General features: G+C 34.9%; 1 protein-coding gene across 4 annotated transcripts; it reads left to right on the top strand.

Annotated features, from left to right (window-relative positions):
- The first annotated feature begins 795 nt into the window (after positions 1–795).
- LOC130810510 (dol-P-Man:Man(7)GlcNAc(2)-PP-Dol alpha-1,6-mannosyltransferase) lies at positions 796–18,221 on the top strand. Of its 4 annotated transcripts, none has more exons than XM_057676601.1 (20): positions 798–1,047; positions 1,138–1,223; positions 1,304–1,345; positions 1,493–1,538; positions 5,753–5,839; positions 6,111–6,166; positions 6,769–6,886; positions 7,769–7,827; positions 10,388–10,459; positions 11,950–12,013; positions 12,329–12,432; positions 12,580–12,651; positions 12,933–13,019; positions 13,098–13,165; positions 14,140–14,208; positions 14,295–14,377; positions 15,557–15,653; positions 16,423–16,488; positions 16,916–17,009; positions 17,093–18,220. In XM_057676601.1, the coding sequence occupies exons 1-20, from the start codon at positions 1,011–1,013 to the stop codon at positions 17,168–17,170; spliced, it is 1,485 nt and encodes a 494-aa protein (XP_057532584.1). In that variant the 5' UTR covers positions 798–1,010; the 3' UTR covers positions 17,171–18,220. The 4 variants fall into 4 exon arrangements, 3 of the variants coding, with proteins under 3 accessions (XP_057532584.1, XP_057532586.1, XP_057532585.1); XM_057676603.1 differs by having other exon boundaries at positions 1,027–1,047; positions 1,304–1,390; positions 17,093–18,221; XM_057676602.1 differs by having other exon boundaries at positions 1,027–1,047; positions 1,304–1,402; positions 17,093–18,221.
- The last annotated feature ends 309 nt before the right edge of the window (positions 18,222–18,530 follow it).

Below are 18,530 nucleotides of genomic sequence, written 5' to 3'. Positions count from 1 at the left end.
TTTATATACGGGATTGAGCTCGTCTCACCAAGTAGCTCTTTTTCTTTAAACAAAAATAAAAATAGTTTGATCTCCAAATTTGTAGTTTATGGACTCGTGTGACTTATCCACAAAAGTACATTTTATTGAGTAAAAGTTTGAGCTTTTGGCCGACACAACTACAATATCATCCCATATTGACAGTAAAATGAAAATATAAGTCAATTTTATGAAGAATAATTATAGTAAAAGAGTCTACACTTTCCTTTCTTTCATTGGAAGCTCCAACTCTTGTGTTTTCTCCCTTCTTTAAGTTTCTAACTCAACATACTTTACAAATGTCAATTTTGTCTTTTTATATAAATATGTAATGCATAAATATATATATATATATATATATATATATATATATATATATATGTCTTGATTCATCTACAACTTTCTAATATTTTGATTTACTATTGCTGCTAAGATATTTCAACAACAGGACATTTGTTGTTTTTGAGAAAAAAATGGGATGATAGGAACACTTATTCATGTACATAAAATTAAAATTAAAAGTAAAAGAATTAAGAAAAGTAAGTTCACTCTTTTACAAATGAAAATGAAAAAAAAAAATACCTTCTCCCTTTTTTTACTTCTCTGAACTCATTTTTACGAAGTTAAAGATATTTTTTGGATTATTTATGAAAATATGCAACGGAATAAATATAATAAAATTTTATATAATAATTCTTTTACCTTATATGATAGTTGTATAATGTAAAATACATAAAATAATAAATAATAAAAAAATTAGCACTATTAGTTATTTGTCGAACACTCGATATCAATGGAGTAGGGGTAACAATTAGAAAGAACAGGTAAAGAGAGGTGGGTGTGGGAAGGTAAATCGGAAATTCAAGTCAGAGCGACGTTTAGAAGTTTCAAAATTTCGTTGCAAAGTGCAGACTGCAGACATATGTGTTCTTCTCATTTCTTCACTGCCGTTCTTCTAAATTCGTCGCTGAAAAGTCTATGCGTCAGCTTCAATGGCACACAAATCTGGCAATTTTCTTCACAATTACGGTAATTAACTTTCTTAGATTCTTATATACCACTCAATTAATTGTGGGTTTAACTATGCTTTATCTTATTAATTTGTTTAAATCTTTGTAGGGTATGATCTAATATTGGGTTCAGTTGCTGCATTTTATGTATTTTCTATACCTTACACTAAAGTTGAAGAGAGTTTTAACATGCAGGTAATTGATTTTATATCAAACCCTTGATTTTTCTATGAATATTTTGCTTGTTAATGGTATTTTTTTGGTTGATTTTATAGGCAATGCATGATATACTTTACCATCGGTATCATTTGACTGAAGTATGTTCGTCTTTGCCATTATACCTTTTTGGGTTATGAGTAATGGTTAATATTACGGTGAAAGTGCTAATTTGTGCTTTTATTTGGTCTTTATTTTAGTTTATCTTAATGATAAATGGTTAATGGTTAATGATTCATTTTTAACAGTATGATCATTTGGAGTTTCCTGGTGTCGTGCCTCGCACTTTCATTGGTAAGATTCACTTTATTGTTGTGTATTTGGGTTATGTAGTTTGCCAATTGTGAGTGATTGTAGTATTATCTTGGAATTGAATTCATAATCTGGAAATTTATACTTCATAAGACTGCAAATGATGGGGCATTGAAAGCTACCGTTAATTTGTTTTGATCTTGTATCAACAAACAATGTGGATCGTTGAGTTGGTTTTGTTATCATTTGGTGTAAAACAATGTTGTATCTATGATGAAATACCCGAAAGAACAGTAATCCTGATTTGTTGTCACAGTTGAGCTGGAGGTAAAGAGCTCCTCACAAAGCTTGCTTCTTTACCTAATTGGATGGTGTTGTACTTGTACATGATTAACGAAAATCAAACAATTTTTATGGTCATAGCTTGTTCACAAGTGCTTTCTATTATCTCTTTAAAAACTTGCGTAGTTGGAGTAGATGTCCCGATTAGAGCAACACTTACTACTTTGTGATTTTACACATAAGATAGCAACCATTATTTAGCTTGTGGAGTTTTTCCTTCTTCCTTCTTTGCTGCTTACTATGTTTGAGGCTTCATTGAGGTGGAGAGTCTGTTCTGTTCCAAGTCCTAATATGAATCGTGGCTTCGAGTTTGTGTCTTTTTAGGATATGTTCCTATCAGTTGTGAAAATATTTCAACAATAATTTTGTTTATTTATTTTTTAGGTTAGAATTATGTAATTGCAAATTCATAAGAGCATAGATGTATCAATATCTTTCAGAAGTACAGCGTATTGGTTTTTCTTCTAGAGACTATGGTGGTAGAATTTACTGTTTGATGAATTAAGTCTTCCACTAGGAGTCAGGAGATCATTATAGAATAGGGGAGGAGTCTGAGTAGGATAAAATATCAAAGCTGACTGTTATGTCCTTGCTGGTCTGTCAGAACATTAGCGTGCCTAATAGCTGCTTAACAATCTCTATTCTCTACAATGAAATGACATTGTTAGTCTATTATTCTTGTGGGAAGGTTGTGTAATTGATCTTTTTGACCATGGATTTGTTATTGGAGGCAAAGGTTATGTATTTCCATCTTTTTTTTTTCACTCCAAATCACAGCTTGAATGGTAGCAACAAATCTGGATTTCATTTTTAAAAAGAGACTCATATGTTCCTGCAAACTTCAGCATGCGCAAAGGAATCAGTAGTAACCATGTTGTTTTAAAAGATTTGGAGCTCGGAGATGACCAAAGGTTAGGAATTGTGGTTATTTGTTTAGGAAACTCCTAGGGTACAATGTTTGGAAATTTTCATTAGATAGAATGTACAGTGAATGAAAGAGGAGGCTTTCATAGCCCTGATAAACTCATCAATGTCTCCTTTATCAACCCCCCATATGATTATAGGTGGAGGAGCTCAAAAGATTTAAGTACATTCCAAGGAGTGGGACAAACATAAATTGACTGGACAGGAATTCCTAATATCTTTTGCTTTATAGGTTTCTTGGATAGCTTTTGAGGAAGGAAAGAAGGAAAGTGCAAGGAAGGGGAGGGGAGGGAAAAGTGGCGATTTTTCCTTTTTAATCTTTCCATTGTTGAGACTTGAGGAGGAATTAGTTTTGTACAAAATGAAAAGAAATCCATTCGTCAATTTCCTTCATCTCCCAATTTCCAATTCAAACGACGAAAACTTCATCCTTTCATTTCCCTCCCATTTTACCCCTCCATTGTCTCCTATTTAAACAAGCTCTTAAAGTGTTTTCTCAATGCATGGGGTAACTTGAGAGATCTGAAAAAAAGGGAAGAACTAGGATTCTTTCATTTTCCTTTTCCGTAATAGCTCATTTATTTTGTGTTGACTCAGATTGGAAGTGGTTGTTTAAATCTTGTGTTTGGTAACTTCATGAAACTCCTCATTTTTCCATTTAATTAAGCTATGCATATTGATCATCAGCAAAAATGAATAGGATGACAATTACTCATTGCTATCCTGAAGCTAACATGGCTGCATACTCGCTAGCTAATTAAGGAGTTCGATTGATTCAGATGATGATATCTTCTATCCCTGCTGATCTCCAAAGAATTTCATTTGCAGACTTTAGTGGGATGGATAGGCCAAGACAATAAGATAGTAGCTCATTTATCAAAATTCTTTCTAAACAATGAGCCAATAACATAATTTCTGCTTTGGGGGTTATCTTATATGTCAAACTTAGGGGGCTCTTAATTGAAATGAATATATTTTTAAGAGTCAAACTTTCCTGCTTTTCCAATTGCAAAAAGGAAAGCTCATCTTCCCTGAGCAGTGGGCACATTAGGAGTAGATAAAATGGGTTTTGAGGCTTGGTTGGAGGATAGGGGTAGGCTGACTGAAATGTTCCCCTTCAAATTGTTAGCAGAAATTTGAGCATGTGAATCAAATTTACAATGAAATTTGGTGGAATTATTGATACCTTGCACATTTGGTAACATGTACCTGGAATGAAGGACAAAATAGTTTTATCTATTTTGTTAGTTGAAAGGTCTTTTCTTATAGAAAGTGAAATTTATTCAGGTTTCTAATTTTAGGTCATTGGTAGCGCTAAAAACTAACTTTTTTGGAGACAATTTCATGTTTTATGGAATTTGGAAATAAGATTTTACACTAGATAGGGTTTATTGCTTCATATATCTTCCAGAGAAAGAGAAGAAGGATTCTTAAACGTTCATTGACTTCATGACAAGTTAATTCCCTATTTTCTCCAAGAAAGTTAAAAGATTGTGAATTAAAGTTATTCTGGATATTCAGTACAGGAATAGAGGGATGCAAGTTATAGTTTTTGACTCTTGGAATCCTGGTTCTCTGCTTCCTGTCTTTATACTGCAATACTGCAGTGCCATAACAAGCAACAACCAATAAGTCAGTGCCTGGATGGACATTTAACTTGATAATTTCCCTTTCCCTTGGCCATTAGCAACATATAGGGTGTGTCTGGATGGACGGAAATCGAGGGAAAGGAAGGGGAGGGATTTGGAGGGAGAAAGAATACATTGTTTGGATAACAAAATGGAAAGGAAGAGATTTAGAGGGGAGGGAATTGAAAGGATTTGATTGATACATTTTGTTAAGGTTCCAATCTCTTCAAAGTTGGAATGATTTGAAGGGAAAACTCCCATCTCCCTTCCTTTCCTGTCCATTCCCTCCTATACATATAAGAGCTATTTCCCTTCCATTTCTCTTCCCTTCCTTTCCCTTCCCTTCTTTCTCCTTCCCTCCCTTTCTTTTCTCTCTAAAATTGCTATCCAAACATAGTGTTAAAGGCCTTATCAACTTGTATCTTTAAGAATTTAGTCCTTGGTATTAAGAGAAACTCTGGAGAGACAGAGGGAATATCATTAGTTTGCAATGTTATATATGGACAATCTAGCAGTAGGAGATACTTCTCTTTTAACAAAAGATGAAAAAATGTTGATATCAGGACGAAAGTCAGCTTCAGGGGGTGAGTAGGTGGGAACGAGGAGGTGTGAGGATTTCATGAGGAAGTCGGCATCTAAGAACCTTATAGGCTTAATGGGAATCAAGAGAGGATTATGCATAGAACAACAATTACTTCATCGGTGTTTGATGGTTGGCTTCAGGCTTGGGTGTGTAAGCGGTGGTGGAAGATAGTTGGGGCGGGAGGGGGTGTCACACACTGCCCCCTTCTCCCCTCCTGAACTTTATATCCTAATTATTATATTATGATCCTTTTAAAAATCATTAAAAAAAAATTGGTTTGGTGGTAAAGTAAAATTTTTTATAACTAAAAGGTCAAGAGTTCAAAACATTGCCCCCTTAAATTTTTATCAAAGTTGCGCCACAGGGTGGAAGTTACCTAGGGCTTTGCTATCAAGAGCAAGGGGAAAGACGTGTCTTATTTTTTTTTGTAAGGTTTGGAGGTTCATAGATAATTGATTGCTTTCTTGGCAATTGTACGAGAAACTTATGTGGTTCCTAGTATGTTTACACAGACCTGCTTGCTTTCCTGTAGTGACTAAGCCTCCTCAATTCGTGTTGATGATGATAGGCTATGATCAAGTATGTGTTTTTTTGTGTCTGATTGTTGTGGAAACAAAATGAAGTTGAATTTTCAAAAGTTTTTGAATCCAATTATTTCCTTGTAATCATTGACTACTATCTCTTTGTTTGTATCTGTTTGCTCATTTATTAATGATCTGATGCAATTCTATTTTAGCTATTATGTAACTTTGCCATTTGTTTTGCCGGACTGCGGGTAGGTGCTTGGCTTGTGTCAATTTTGGCCTCTCCTGTCGTATCAATCATCAACTTCCTACATTTTCCAAAGATATATAGCCTCTATATAGGTGAGATATAGACTTTAGTTTATATATGAAGTCCTTTTTCTCTGTTTATTGATATACTTGTTTGTCATTTCTTCACTTGATAACTAGGTTAAGTTTATTCTTATTTTAGCTTGAATCTTGCAAATGGCTAGATCTTGATCGTGCTGATCTTGGCATTATTTGCTGAACTTTGAGATTGTCTCTTGTGTACTGCCGTTCTTTATCTGTCATTTGCTGCTTCAATTTTGTTTTATGCGCAATTTTGATTTTGAATTGTTCCTTTTCCTCCCAGTTCGTCTGGTGTTAGGTTGCATTATGCTGTCCACCTTGCGCTTTTTCCGGATTCAGGTGCATGGTTCTTTTCTGGCTATTGGAAGTATCAATGTGGAAAATCTATTTGATCTTTTTTGTCTATCTGTCTTTTGATTTCTGTTTGTTATGACATTGATGTCTGATTTTATGATGTTATCATGTTAATCAAACAAATTAAATCATGTTGCAATAAGCTGATGAAGCGGTGACCGCTTTGTCATTGATAGCTGATTCCCCATGATTTACTAAGCTTAATACTTTGCATGTTTGGGCTTGGTCTTCGGTCAACTTTCTTGTGAGAAGTTTATCTTGACACTGCTGAAACAGTTGTTACATGATCAACTTAGATTTTTACTTCGAGTAGTTTTTCTTAAACAAGAAAACCCTGTCTCCAGGGAGTTTGATGCTCGGCCAAATGATGTATGTATAAGTAGTTCTTGTCTAATAGATCCTAACATATGGAGGACAATTTAATTGCAAAAAAAATTCAAATTTTGTATCTGCATATGCCGTTTTGCATGAGAATGTCCATTGTGTTATGCTTTGCACTTTTAGACTCTATTAACATCGGCTTTGGTTCCATATAAGAAGGTCTATTCTACTCATAAATTACGTTTGACATCACTTTGTTACTACAGGTTCGAAGCAAGTTTGGTCATCAAGTAGAGGCTTTCTTTGTGATACTAACAAGTCTTCAGTTCCACTTGTTGTTCTACTGCACACGTCCCCTTCCAAACATATTGGCATTGGGTTTAGGTGATTAATTTTCCTCTCTTTTTCTACCTTTTCTTTCTATGTTCATTGGACGTACTTTCTCATTTATTATAATTGATCTATTTGTGGATCAATGACCTTCAACAAACCTTATTTTTATTCAACTCATTATCTTTACATCCTTCTATTTTCTGGTGGAGGTCAAAGGGTTCTTTTATAGTTAACACCGAATGGATTTCAAGGCATCATACCTCCAATTTTAAGGGGCCTCGATAACATATTTTTGATAAATTTGCATCTATGATGCCCTTGTTACAGCAACATTCCATTTCCCCAACGCCATAAAATGAGTTTTACTTATGTGGGGGGTTTGTGTGTGTGTGTGTCGGGGGGGGAGGGGATGGGGTTAGATGTACGCATACCCCTGTTAATGATAACAAAGAGGTTGTTTTCGATTGACCCTTGGTAATAAACATCATATGCTACTTCACATAATTTAGTGAGCGATTTTAATATAGTCCTTTATAATCCAAAACCAAATAACCTTGAATCTTTGGGCTTATCAAAATTAGGGATTCTTTGATGATGCCCTTGTTAACAAAATAAAAATAGGAGTATTATTTAAGTATTTTAACAAGTAACTGTTTTTGCAACCATTTTTCATGAGGTTTTATAAGTTTATTGAAAATATGAGATTGTGGATTTGATTTAACCTCATACGACCTATGTTAAAGGTTCTGCACAAGGCCCGATAAATATTCATGATTTCTGTAAGCCACATCTGGATCATTCTCAGGACATGGATTTTGTTTTGTTTTGATTTCAACATCTTCATGCTCAGGACATGAATTTATATTTTTCCTTTAATACTGGTAGTTCTTTGATATCTTCACTTCCCGAGCTGATGTGTCATTTGTACTGCAGTCAACATGGCTTATGGGTATTGGTTAAAGGAGAGATTTTATACAGCATTACGTTTTCTGGTGCGTCTTTTCTACTGTGTGAATCTAATTGTTTGATATATCAAGTATATTTACACTTTCCAACGGTTTTCACTTTCCAACAGTAGGAGTGAGTACTTTGACCATAATGGTCCTGGGTCTTGGAAGTTGAATTATACATAGGGGAAATCGAATAGACGCGCCTGGAAATTATTTTTGTTTTTATTTTGTATTATAACTACAGCCACATGATACCTTAAGTTTTACAGAAGCTGTAAAATTTCTCCTGTGAAGACAATATTTGTAGTATATAAGCTTCCCTTGGCTCGCTCGTCAACCCTTACCGACAATACTCGACGCTATCTTTAGCCAACTAGGTAATGACATAATAAGTTGCTCTGATGTTTTGTGGTCCTCCAATAGCTGCCCATTATCCAAATTCCAGTTTTTGGATAGAGGAGTAAATTATAACTTGTAATGCTCGTTTCTGCTTCTCTGAGAATAAAAGGATGGATGTTGGGTTTTCGCCTTTTAGGTCATTACCATAAACTAGGTTGGCTATAACATGACATTCATGGTTACTTTTAGATTAGTGATCCCGGTGTAAAGCAGATCAGTTGCATGCTGCTGTTTCTATGGATTCAATAGTCCTGTTTTTTCATCTCTTTGATTATATAGAAACCATAGAGTCTTTGACATTCTGCTATATGATTTTTCAAAGATGTCTCTGAACTTGCAAAAAGATTTATACAGTCGGCTCTTGGGTTGGTCAAATGTACTCCATGTCTCAACTTTACACTGTACTAAATACCGTTCGTTCAACCAGCTTCTGTTGGCTTATGGTCAAGTTCATTCCTCCATCTACATGTTCACTCTGTTCTAAAATGACAATATTCTCTGTTTTCATGTGCCCAATTAAATTCCAAATCAGTGGATAACTACATCTTCAGCCAATATATCTTTGCTACTATACATTCACACTCCATGTCAGTTTCCTCCTGTTGCTTCTAATTTTAATACAATAATCACATTATACCTGCATTGGAGTGGGCTTAGTTTAAAATAGTTTGCCTAGGTGCACCTTGGGTATTCGAATGGTGGGCGCTTTGATATAGGGATGGCAATTCAGTCCGAATCCGACCCTAGTCCGAGGAAAATAATCCAATTCGATTCCGAGGAAAAGGTTATCCGACTCCAACTCCGACTTCACGATCCAAATCCAAGTTAGAGACGGACCGGAGTTGGACCTTATTAAAAATCCGACACTCCGACCCGACTCCGACCCTGAAGGAAATCCGACTTTGAATTTGACTTTTAACCCAATATTTTTTTTCCTTTAAAACTCTAGACGTGACTAATTCAAGCTCTCTCTCATACTATTGTAATTTTCGATTTTGAAAAACTGCTTGGTATTTTTATTTAGATCAATCAATCAAAATACGACAAATCAGATCAAGAGAAATAAAATACGCCAAATCAAAATGCGAGAAAATTTTGTTAAATTGTAGTACTAGGAATATTTTTCATGTTGAACTTGAATTCAAAGTACATATTTTTTTGTTAAATTGTATTTGAAAAATATATTTTGTTAACTTCGTATGCTTTAAATCATTAATACAATATCACAACGATAAAGTTTGATAATAATCCGACTCCGTTGGAGGTCCGAGAGTCTGAGTCAACTTGGAGTATGCATAATCCGACTCCGAGTGGAGGTGGACTAAAAAAAAATTTCGACTAAAATCCGAAGCAAAGTCGGAGTATGTATAATCCGAGCCGAGTCCGACCCATTGCCATCCCTACTTTGATAAGGCTAGCTGCCCAGGCAAGGTGATTATTTAAGTAGAGCTCAGAATGCCTAAAGGTAAGCGCCTTTTGGTCGCACCTTTCAAAAGAAGCTTATTTGATGTGAGCATCCTCCAGGTATGCTTTCTCTTCGTTTTTACATCTCTCTTTTTTTTGTAGGGTTTTAAGTTTTTTTTTTTTTTTTTTTTTTTTTTTTTCTGGATTTTGGGCACCTCACACCGAAGTCTAGCACCTTTGCCTAATGCCTAAAGCCTAGGCTCATGGGAATAGGACGCCTCACATCTTTTAAAACTAAGGGAGTGGGAGTGATGTCTCTACAAGTGGAGTGGGAATGGAGTACCCTGTACTCTCTTTGCCTTTTATCCTTTTATACAATAGGTAACTGGAAAGCTATCAACTTTTGGTGCTAGTTAGTGTTGGAAGTGGAAGTTTTGTCAATGTCCTTTTCGGACATAAAGCCTTACAGGCTCAGGACTGAAGAAGCAAGATAGACATTCGTAGATTAAATCTCTTATGTTGGCTAAAAGCTTCGTATTCCTCTCTATTAAATGTCACGTTTCCTATTCCTTTGACGGTAAACCTTACTTATTTTTTTTTGTTGTTGCTTTATGTGTAGAATGTTGGTTAATTGAGCAAATTTATGGTTTATAATTTTTTGAACTCCTCGTGAAGAGACATTTGAAACTTGTTATAAAAAATCTAGATTCTGTGTATTGCGGAAACCATACCGTATCCCTTTTTTCCATCTCCCGGAGGTTGTTTTAGGTGAATAATGTTCTCTGTCCCCTTTTGTCAGGTTGTTGCAACATTGATTTTCAGATGTGACGTGCTGCTGTTAGCCTGCCCCATTGGTCTTCAGCTTTTGTTGGTATATTATGCTTTTTAATAGATCCTAGTGAAAAATGAGTACAGTTTCTTTATGTTATTTTTTCTAATGCAATGCACCTTTTAATTTTGAACTAGAGGAACATTTGTTCTTATAATTGTGCATTCATCTCAATTTAATCTTATTGCCTTTTTTCTCATTTATTCATCAATCATGTTTTATTGTTGAAGAACAAGCACCATTTTAGATAGTTGTCTTGATTATGGCTTACATATTCCTGCATTGTTAATTTAGCGTGCTTAGGTTATTCTCAATTAAACCTTTTAGTCTACCACTGTCATCACTAGTCTAATAGAAGGCTGTTCACCACTATAAAGATAAGGCTAAAAGTTGAATCTATGCAATATAAAAAAATATTTTCTTACCCCACCCTTGTTTGAGGCAAAGGCATTGCATTAATGATTAGTAAGAAAAAGTTAATTTGTTTTTTGAAGTATGGAAAAAAGGCAAAAAAAAAGAAGCAAAATGAGTTTAAAAGTTTTTCCAAGATGTTTACCCAAATCAAACCTTTTAGTTTTTAACTAAGAAACTCTACCACGCATTCGCTAAACATCCAAAATTTGTCCTCAAATTAGCTATTTCTTTGCTAGTCATAAATCTGGTTAGGGTTTCCTCCGCCACTCCTTGTAGTTTTAACCTTGCTTTTGATTTTTCTGAAATAAATTGACGATCATAAACGCTCTTCCCTGTAATTATGCCCTTGCTTTTGGTTTTTGATTAAGTGATGCAGAAAACATAAATGTTCTTTCTCACTTCAATTTAAATATGGAGTTTCATGATGATTTGCAATTTGTGTTGCTTATTTCTCATGACTTATATCATTGTGCTTATATTTTCTTTTATAATCCAACTATGAGGTGTGGAAACTTTTTCAGTTCAAAATACAAAGTGTGAGCAAATGATGAGAGTATACCTTTTTGGAAAATTTTTGTGTCAACTACTATGTTTTTTTGGGGATCTCTCATCCCTGTTGTTGTACCCTTTTTGTTCCAATAATATAGCTTTTCTTATCAAGAAAGTATCTACCATTGTTGAAGTACCCCAGTATTGGACAGATAAATTTGAGAATCAAATATTAGGAATTACAAGGACATCTGGTAGAATTAGTTTCCAAGGAACCTTTTTTTATCACAGTTTAGGCTAGTAAGAGGAGGGCTAGGTGAGAATCGGACCCGGACCGTGCCTGGGAAAGTGATACTTGCTCCATTTGAGACAAGATCCGATTCTCTTCAAGGAACATTATTCTATTTGTACTCTCGTTGCTTTCTTGACAGCTACATAAATTAACTAAAGGATTTTCCAGTATCGTGTGCTGCAACTTATTATTACATGTTGTAGTTTGAAAACTAGAGTTGTAAGTTTAAAATCATCTCACACTATTGTCTCACTTCCCTATATTGTTGTGATTAAGGCTTTAGAAATTGGCATTGTTGTATTGTTTTTACGGATTCAAAGTTTCTTTGCAATGGCAGACCAGATCAGTCACATTGTGGAAAGCAATTAAACACTGTATTGTGGCTGCTATACTTTCCATAGGTTGGTTGCCCATTTGCCTTACATTTATATTTTTAATGTTGAGAGTATTAGTATTTAACTCTTCTTCAAGTGAAAGGATACACCTGGCACATTCAATAAAAATATTTGGGAAGTTATGGAAAATGAAATAAAATGGAATTTAAATTCCCCTACTTGAAACACAACAGTAACCTCCGAATGCCTCGACCTGAACAGAAGAAGATATAAAAGAGTAATTTATGCCGAGGAAATATCGCCCACTGATTGCCTTTTCTCATCGTATGATTTCAGTTGTTGATGTTTTCTTAAATTCCATTGCATTTGTCACATTTTCAGGTCTTACAGTAATGGTTGATTCAATAATGTGGAGACGGGTACTATGGCCTGAATTTGAAGTCTTCTGGTTCAATTCCGTATTAAATCGGAGCTCTGAATGGGGTGTATCCTTTAGATTGTGAATTTTTCTTGTCACTTTATAACTATGTTGAGGGTGCTCATGCTAGGCGCCCCTGGTCCATACAGTTTAAGGATTCTTTTAATATTATGTTGAGAAATTTACTATTGGCTGTCCTTAGTACTTGCTTTAGATTTCTCCATTTCACTGGTACTTCACTTCAGCGCTTCCAAGGTCACTTCTTGCTGCGTATCCGCTCGTCATTGTGAGTTCAGACTGCAGATATAATAAGTGTCCTATATACTATATATTATACACATAGAAACTGCTTTGTGATAACTTCTGTATTCTATTATTTGCATGACTATTTCTATACCTTGCCCTTTGCATGGGAACTGAGAGAATTCCTTTGAGTGTGATTATCATTTTTCTAGCCTTTTAAATACACAACTTTTAACGCTGCTTCCTATTTAGCGTGTACACTTGTCGTTTTGGATTTTATGTTTCATTCCTGTTGTAATCTTATGACTGGATGTCCTTTTACAGCTTGGTCTCTTACTTGATAGGAGGATTTTGCCCTGTCTCCTCCCTATTGTATCGTTTGTGGTCATGTATTCCAAATTACCTCACAAGGTATGCCTTGCTTGCATGTGCTTTAATTCTTGATGATATTTTACTACATGTCACTACAACACATTTGGAATGTTGTAGGAGTTGCGCTTTGTCATTGGTTCACTTCCAGTTTTTAACCTGACGGCTGCAATATCAGCAAGCAGGATGTATGGATTTCTTCCATCCTCATTTATTGAATTTACCATTGAGAAAAATTATTGTGCATCACCGCAGAGTGGTTTGTACTATATCTCTATAGTTCATGTCATTAAATAAAATGACTGATGGTTTAGCCTAATTTTGTAGCCAATCAAGGATGAGAAATCCCATCTCAGCTTATTTGTGCTTTTTTGGGGGATAGGGACTCTCTTCAGCCTTGAATAATTTTTTTCCTGATACCTTTCTTCTCTGCTTGTAAATTCTACTTAGTATTTATATACTCCTACTCCTCGAACATGGTGTGGTTACTCTAGGGGAATATTGATCGCATACATATATTCTCCTCTTTCATTCCTCTCTATATGACAGTAAATAGGAAACATGAATGAATGGAGGAGGGAAATATATGTGGATGACCATTGGAATTTGTTTTCTTAATCCTTGTAGATTTAGAGCTACATAGGGCTGATTGCTGAATGAATTTTAAACGTTGTTGCAACGATCTCTTGTTGATTTGTTTTTTTCATGGAGTTGACCCTATATTTAACGTTTTGGCATTGTTGTATTTACAAGAATAGAGGGAGGAGAATTTCAAAAAAGTGGAACTTTTTTGCTTTTAGATAGTAGAGAACATTTAGTGCAAGCGGAACATGGATTTGAGTGGGTCCTAAATCTAAACTACTTAGGTTTAAAACAATTTCTCCAAGAATTTTGAGGAACAAGCCTAATGCCTAAATCTTCATGGAATGAATGTAGTACTAGTAAGATGGTAGTAGCACTATGACTTTTTCTTATGCAATATTGATGTTCATGCTCAAACCAAAATTATCTACTTGGCTGGTTGTCTTGGTTTTTGCTTGTGTGCTGCATTCACTTCTTGTTTAATCTATATTGGTATCTTGTATGTGTTTTTCTTTCTTCTAAATTTGAAATCTTCGCGTATAATGATCCGTTGGAGGTCTGATAATTTTTCATATCACAGATACAATAATAGGAACAAGAGCTTTTGGAGGTTGCTTTATTTTGGAATGATTGGTCTATTTTTGTTGAGGTGGACTTTTACAAAGCATAAGCAAGTTTAATAAAGTAGTGGTCGAGTCTCTTTGTTCATTCTAATTTGAATTATCTTATCTATAGTTTAGGATGCACATCAATGTTCTTCATGGCATCGTACCACAATTACCCCAGTGGCTATGCTTTAAGGAAGCTCCATGAAATCGGTTAGTCCTTTTTTGTGATATGAAAAATGGGTTTGTACTTAGTTCTTAGTATACTCTTCACTCTCCTTTTTCGTTGCTTGTGGATGCACATTTCGAAAGAATTGTACTCATAGATGTAGACATACAGGAGATTTACCCTTTCATTATATTATTCTTAGCTGTTTTTGTTTCAACCCCCAGTCACTTTGGTTTAAGACAAAAGCTGATTCTTTTTTATCATGTCTGTTTATATATAGAAAAATTTCCTTTCCAGATTTTTATGAACTGTTCATTTTTTGTGGTGGGAGAGAATGTCATGTGTAAAGGGGTAGGTTGGTGTGGTGGCTGGGAAGACACAGAGGAAAAGAAAATGTTTATCATAAATATCGTTGAGACTTAAGAAAGCTTTACCTCATAACTTTGTTTTTGCTTGAACAAAATCTGTCTATAAAGTTTCTCTTATTGGACTGTAATAACCCGTTGTAGGGATCTTCAAAGCACAATGGAAGTTTAAATGGAGGTGAAAGAATGAAATCCAAGATGAACTGTAATAACCAAGTTAGGGGCCTCCATATTACAATCAAAGAGGTTAAAGAATATAACCTACCCGATAGATTAGCTTACAGGAATGGTTTTTAAAAGGGTAAAACTCACTCCAATAGATTAGCTGTCAGGGATGAATGAATCAGGGTTTATTGGAAAGAGGGAAGAGTGATCTAGGATGAAAGGTTTATTGACGATGAAAGTATTCATGATAGGCTGGCCTTAGTAGCATTTGATTTATCTACATTTGAGCCTCTCTCTAACTACATTTATGCCATCTCATTTCATGGTTGTCAGTCTGTACTATACTGTATACACACAACTAATCATTGCTCTAAGATGAAGCAACTAATTTAAAAAGTTAAACTGAAGGGTTATTTATGGTGGTATGACTCAGTAATACCAAGGCCTTATTCCTAACCAATGGAAAGAAACAGTTTGGTAGTATGAGACGGATGAAATTTCGCTGATATTCTTAGGAATTGGAACATGAAAGTTTCTTTTGATTAGGAGGGTAGTTTTGACTTGAGAGAGCATTGGCCGAAATCTTGGCTGCCAATTAGCTATTTAGTGTATTCTGCTATACTACTATGCACTGAACTCCTAATGCTCAAGCAGAGATACATATTGATATTGATGCTTGTGGCTTTTGAGCAGGTAATCTGAACAGCACTAGTGAAATTTGGACTCACATAGACACTTACTCAGCAATGAATGGAATTAGCCGTTTTTGTGAAAATGATCTTCCATGGAGGTACGAATAGCTGAGTTTCTCATCTTTGGTTGATTCTTTGAAAAGGTGTGTGATTACTGATTCATGCGTTTCTCTTGTTTTTATGCAATATCAATTCTTCTACATTCAGATAGAAGTGTTCATTCAGGCCATCGGGTCGATTTCGGATCAGGTGTTTCAAATCGTTTCAAAATTGGGTCTTGTGTCCATATCGGTTTCCACATAATTTTAAATTCATTTTGAAATGGGGTCAAAGACGAGTTATGTTACAAGGTCGGGTGATTGTTAGGTTCTTGGGTTTGTTTTAAACACCTCTACATTCAAATAATAATGATGTTTGTGAAATTGTATCATCATCGGCCTCAACAGGATTTTCAGTTGCAAAATGGGTGATTTATGTATCCATCTGGTTTTAATTTTTGTTTCAAAGACAATCGGTCATCTTACAAATTTCTGATAGACGTGCCACATGCTTCAAATCTTGTGGCCTCTATATGTGTTATATGATCTGTAGTCTTTTGTTTCTTCCAAGATAAGATTTGTAGTCATGAAAAGCAAATTCTACGTTAGCTTTATGTCGAGTTTTCTTAAACAAAAAACAATGATATATGTCATCCGTTGATTCATGGTTATCTAGTGAGTTTCAGTCGATAACTTCCATGAAAAAAGTATTGTTACAATTTAGTTTTGTTTTGTTTTGTTTTGTATTTTGCATTGAGGAGTATTTCGAATATTGGCATCCTGTTTTTTCAGTAATCAAACTTCCCCTCAACTGTGCTATATGATGCAGGTACTCCAAAGAGGAGGATATAGCACTTGAAGATTATAATCACAGAAATTTCACCTACCTTTTGAAGTGAGTCACTGATATTCTGAATATTTCCCAAAAAAATAAAACAAAACAAATAGATCTCTTATTCCAGATTGTAGACAAAATAGTGAACCCCCAAACCGAATATAAAGAGAAACCAATAAAAGAAAGGAAGAAAGAGAGTTTAGCAAACTTTATGCACTGATTATTTATTGTTGAGCTACTCTTGTGTTAGACTGTCTCTTGGTCAGACGACCACAAAACAAGACGTCCATATACTAATAATTTTTATTATTTGGCTATTTAACCCAGTATGAGGCGCATCTCACAGTGAGACCGTCTGTGTTTCCTACTGGGGAAATATGGTTGTTTTAATCGAGTTTGTGGCCCAAGAATATAGGCATAAACATGTATGAATCCATCTATAACAATCATTAGTAGACTTGGATTAACTTTTTAACTTGTGTGGCAGTGAGCACTCCTACATCGATGGATATCAGTGCTTGTTTTCTGTGGATGGATTTTCCAGGGTTACCCTTCGAAAGAGTTTTCCGCCCATTGCATTGGTAAGAAGAAACTTTAAATGATGCAGCTCGGTAAAGCTGTACTTCTGAAAGTTCTTGATTTCATTCTTGTGCTTGTGTTCCAGGTGAAAGAGCCGAAGGTGTATGTTCATGGATCTATATGCAACGAGGAAATTTCAAGTAGAAATTTTCCGGGATGTTAGATATCAGTTTCAGGGTTTTGATCCTTATTACTGCTTAGTCCTGATTCCTAATTGTTCTTAATCTGTCGTACGTTGCAATTTGCAAGTAAAAGAACGGAAGTACAAGTTAGTTTATGATCTTTGTATTAGTTACTTGGGATTATTCGTTGGTCTAAGTTGTACTTGCATAGACTTCACTCGAGTTTGGTTTGCGAAATGGTTTTAGGAGCCTCGTGATCATTTTAATGTTTCAGACTCTTTTTGACTCGTGGGTAATGCTAGAGAATTTACGGAATGGATTGTGAAGGTTTGGTTATATGTCAGCCTATGCAAAAGATTTACATGTCCATTTGAATGAAGATGACCATATGAATGATCGTTCTTGGCTATGCACACATAGAAAATATGCAGGGAGGAAAGAACTTGCTCATGGTTGCGTGCATGAGAATGATTGTGAGTATGAAGTTAAAGTTGTTTATTTGTGGGCATTATTGGAGAGTCGTGCTTGTGCGTGTGTGGGGAAGAGCTTGTCGGTGAGGCCATCCGCTCTATGTCGAGAAGCTACGAGAGAAGCCATAATCTACCACTGAGTAGGTGCTTTAGTGTGCATTGTCGATGCATACTTCTGGTTGTTCATTAGTTTTAGCAAAGCAACAAGTTAATTGTGTAGAATTCTAGTTAGATTAGAAGTTTACTGTCGTGTGGTTAAAAAGTCCCTTGTACTCTTTCATATAATCTTGTCCACACATTTAACTTACCATTTTATTTTATATATTAATATTTGGTCTTATTTTCCTTTAAACCCAACCAAACATTAATAAAATAGAAATTTGTATTTGTAGCTACTTGCACAAAGAAGATTACTTGTAGATGAGAAGTGTTTTGGAAAATTATTTGGTTAGGGGTCAAAAGGTATTTTACATTGAATTGGGATGATAAATGTTCTGTTTTCATTTACTTTTTGTACAATTTTAAAAGCATATTTTTGAGATTTGATATGGGTAACTCCATCTACAATTCATTCCCACATTCTTCCCCTATCTTTTACTAATGGCCCACTTTCACTTGTTACCTACTAAGTAGTTGACTCAAATAAAAATTATATTTTTCTCTTTTATCATCTGTTTAGTCTTAATTTTCTGATTTAATAGTTTATCAAAAAGTTAAACTGTAATTTAATTACCCAATCGGTTTGGAGTTGATATTATCGAATTTGAATATTTTTCGAGTCATGTAAACAATTTGATCGAGTATCGTACTAAAACTGACAATTAAATTACTAACAAATAACAACATTAATATAAGAAAATGGAATAGAAGAATAGATTATATTATTATAAAATCCAATAAAGCTAATATTGGTAAAAACTGTTGGGTGAAA

This window comes from Amaranthus tricolor, chromosome 4, assembly GCF_026212465.1.
Source record: "Amaranthus tricolor cultivar Red isolate AtriRed21 chromosome 4, ASM2621246v1, whole genome shotgun sequence".
NCBI lineage: Eukaryota > Viridiplantae > Streptophyta > Magnoliopsida > Caryophyllales > Amaranthaceae > Amaranthus > Amaranthus tricolor.
The sequence above is the reverse complement of the archived record's forward strand: the minus strand, read 5'-3'. Positions and strand labels throughout refer to the sequence as shown.

Bases quoted from the DNA above. Each gene is read 5' to 3' on its own strand.
- LOC130810510 (XM_057676601.1), top strand. From the start codon at position 1,011: ATGGCACACAAATCTGGCAATTTTCTTCACAATTACG. The intron at 10,460-11,949 runs GTATATTATGCT...TTGCAATGGCAG, and splicing joins TTGGTCTTCAGCTTTTGTTG to ACCAGATCAGTCACATTGTG. The intron at 15,654-16,422 runs GTACGAATAGCT...TATATGATGCAG, and splicing joins GAAAATGATCTTCCATGGAG to GTACTCCAAAGAGGAGGATA.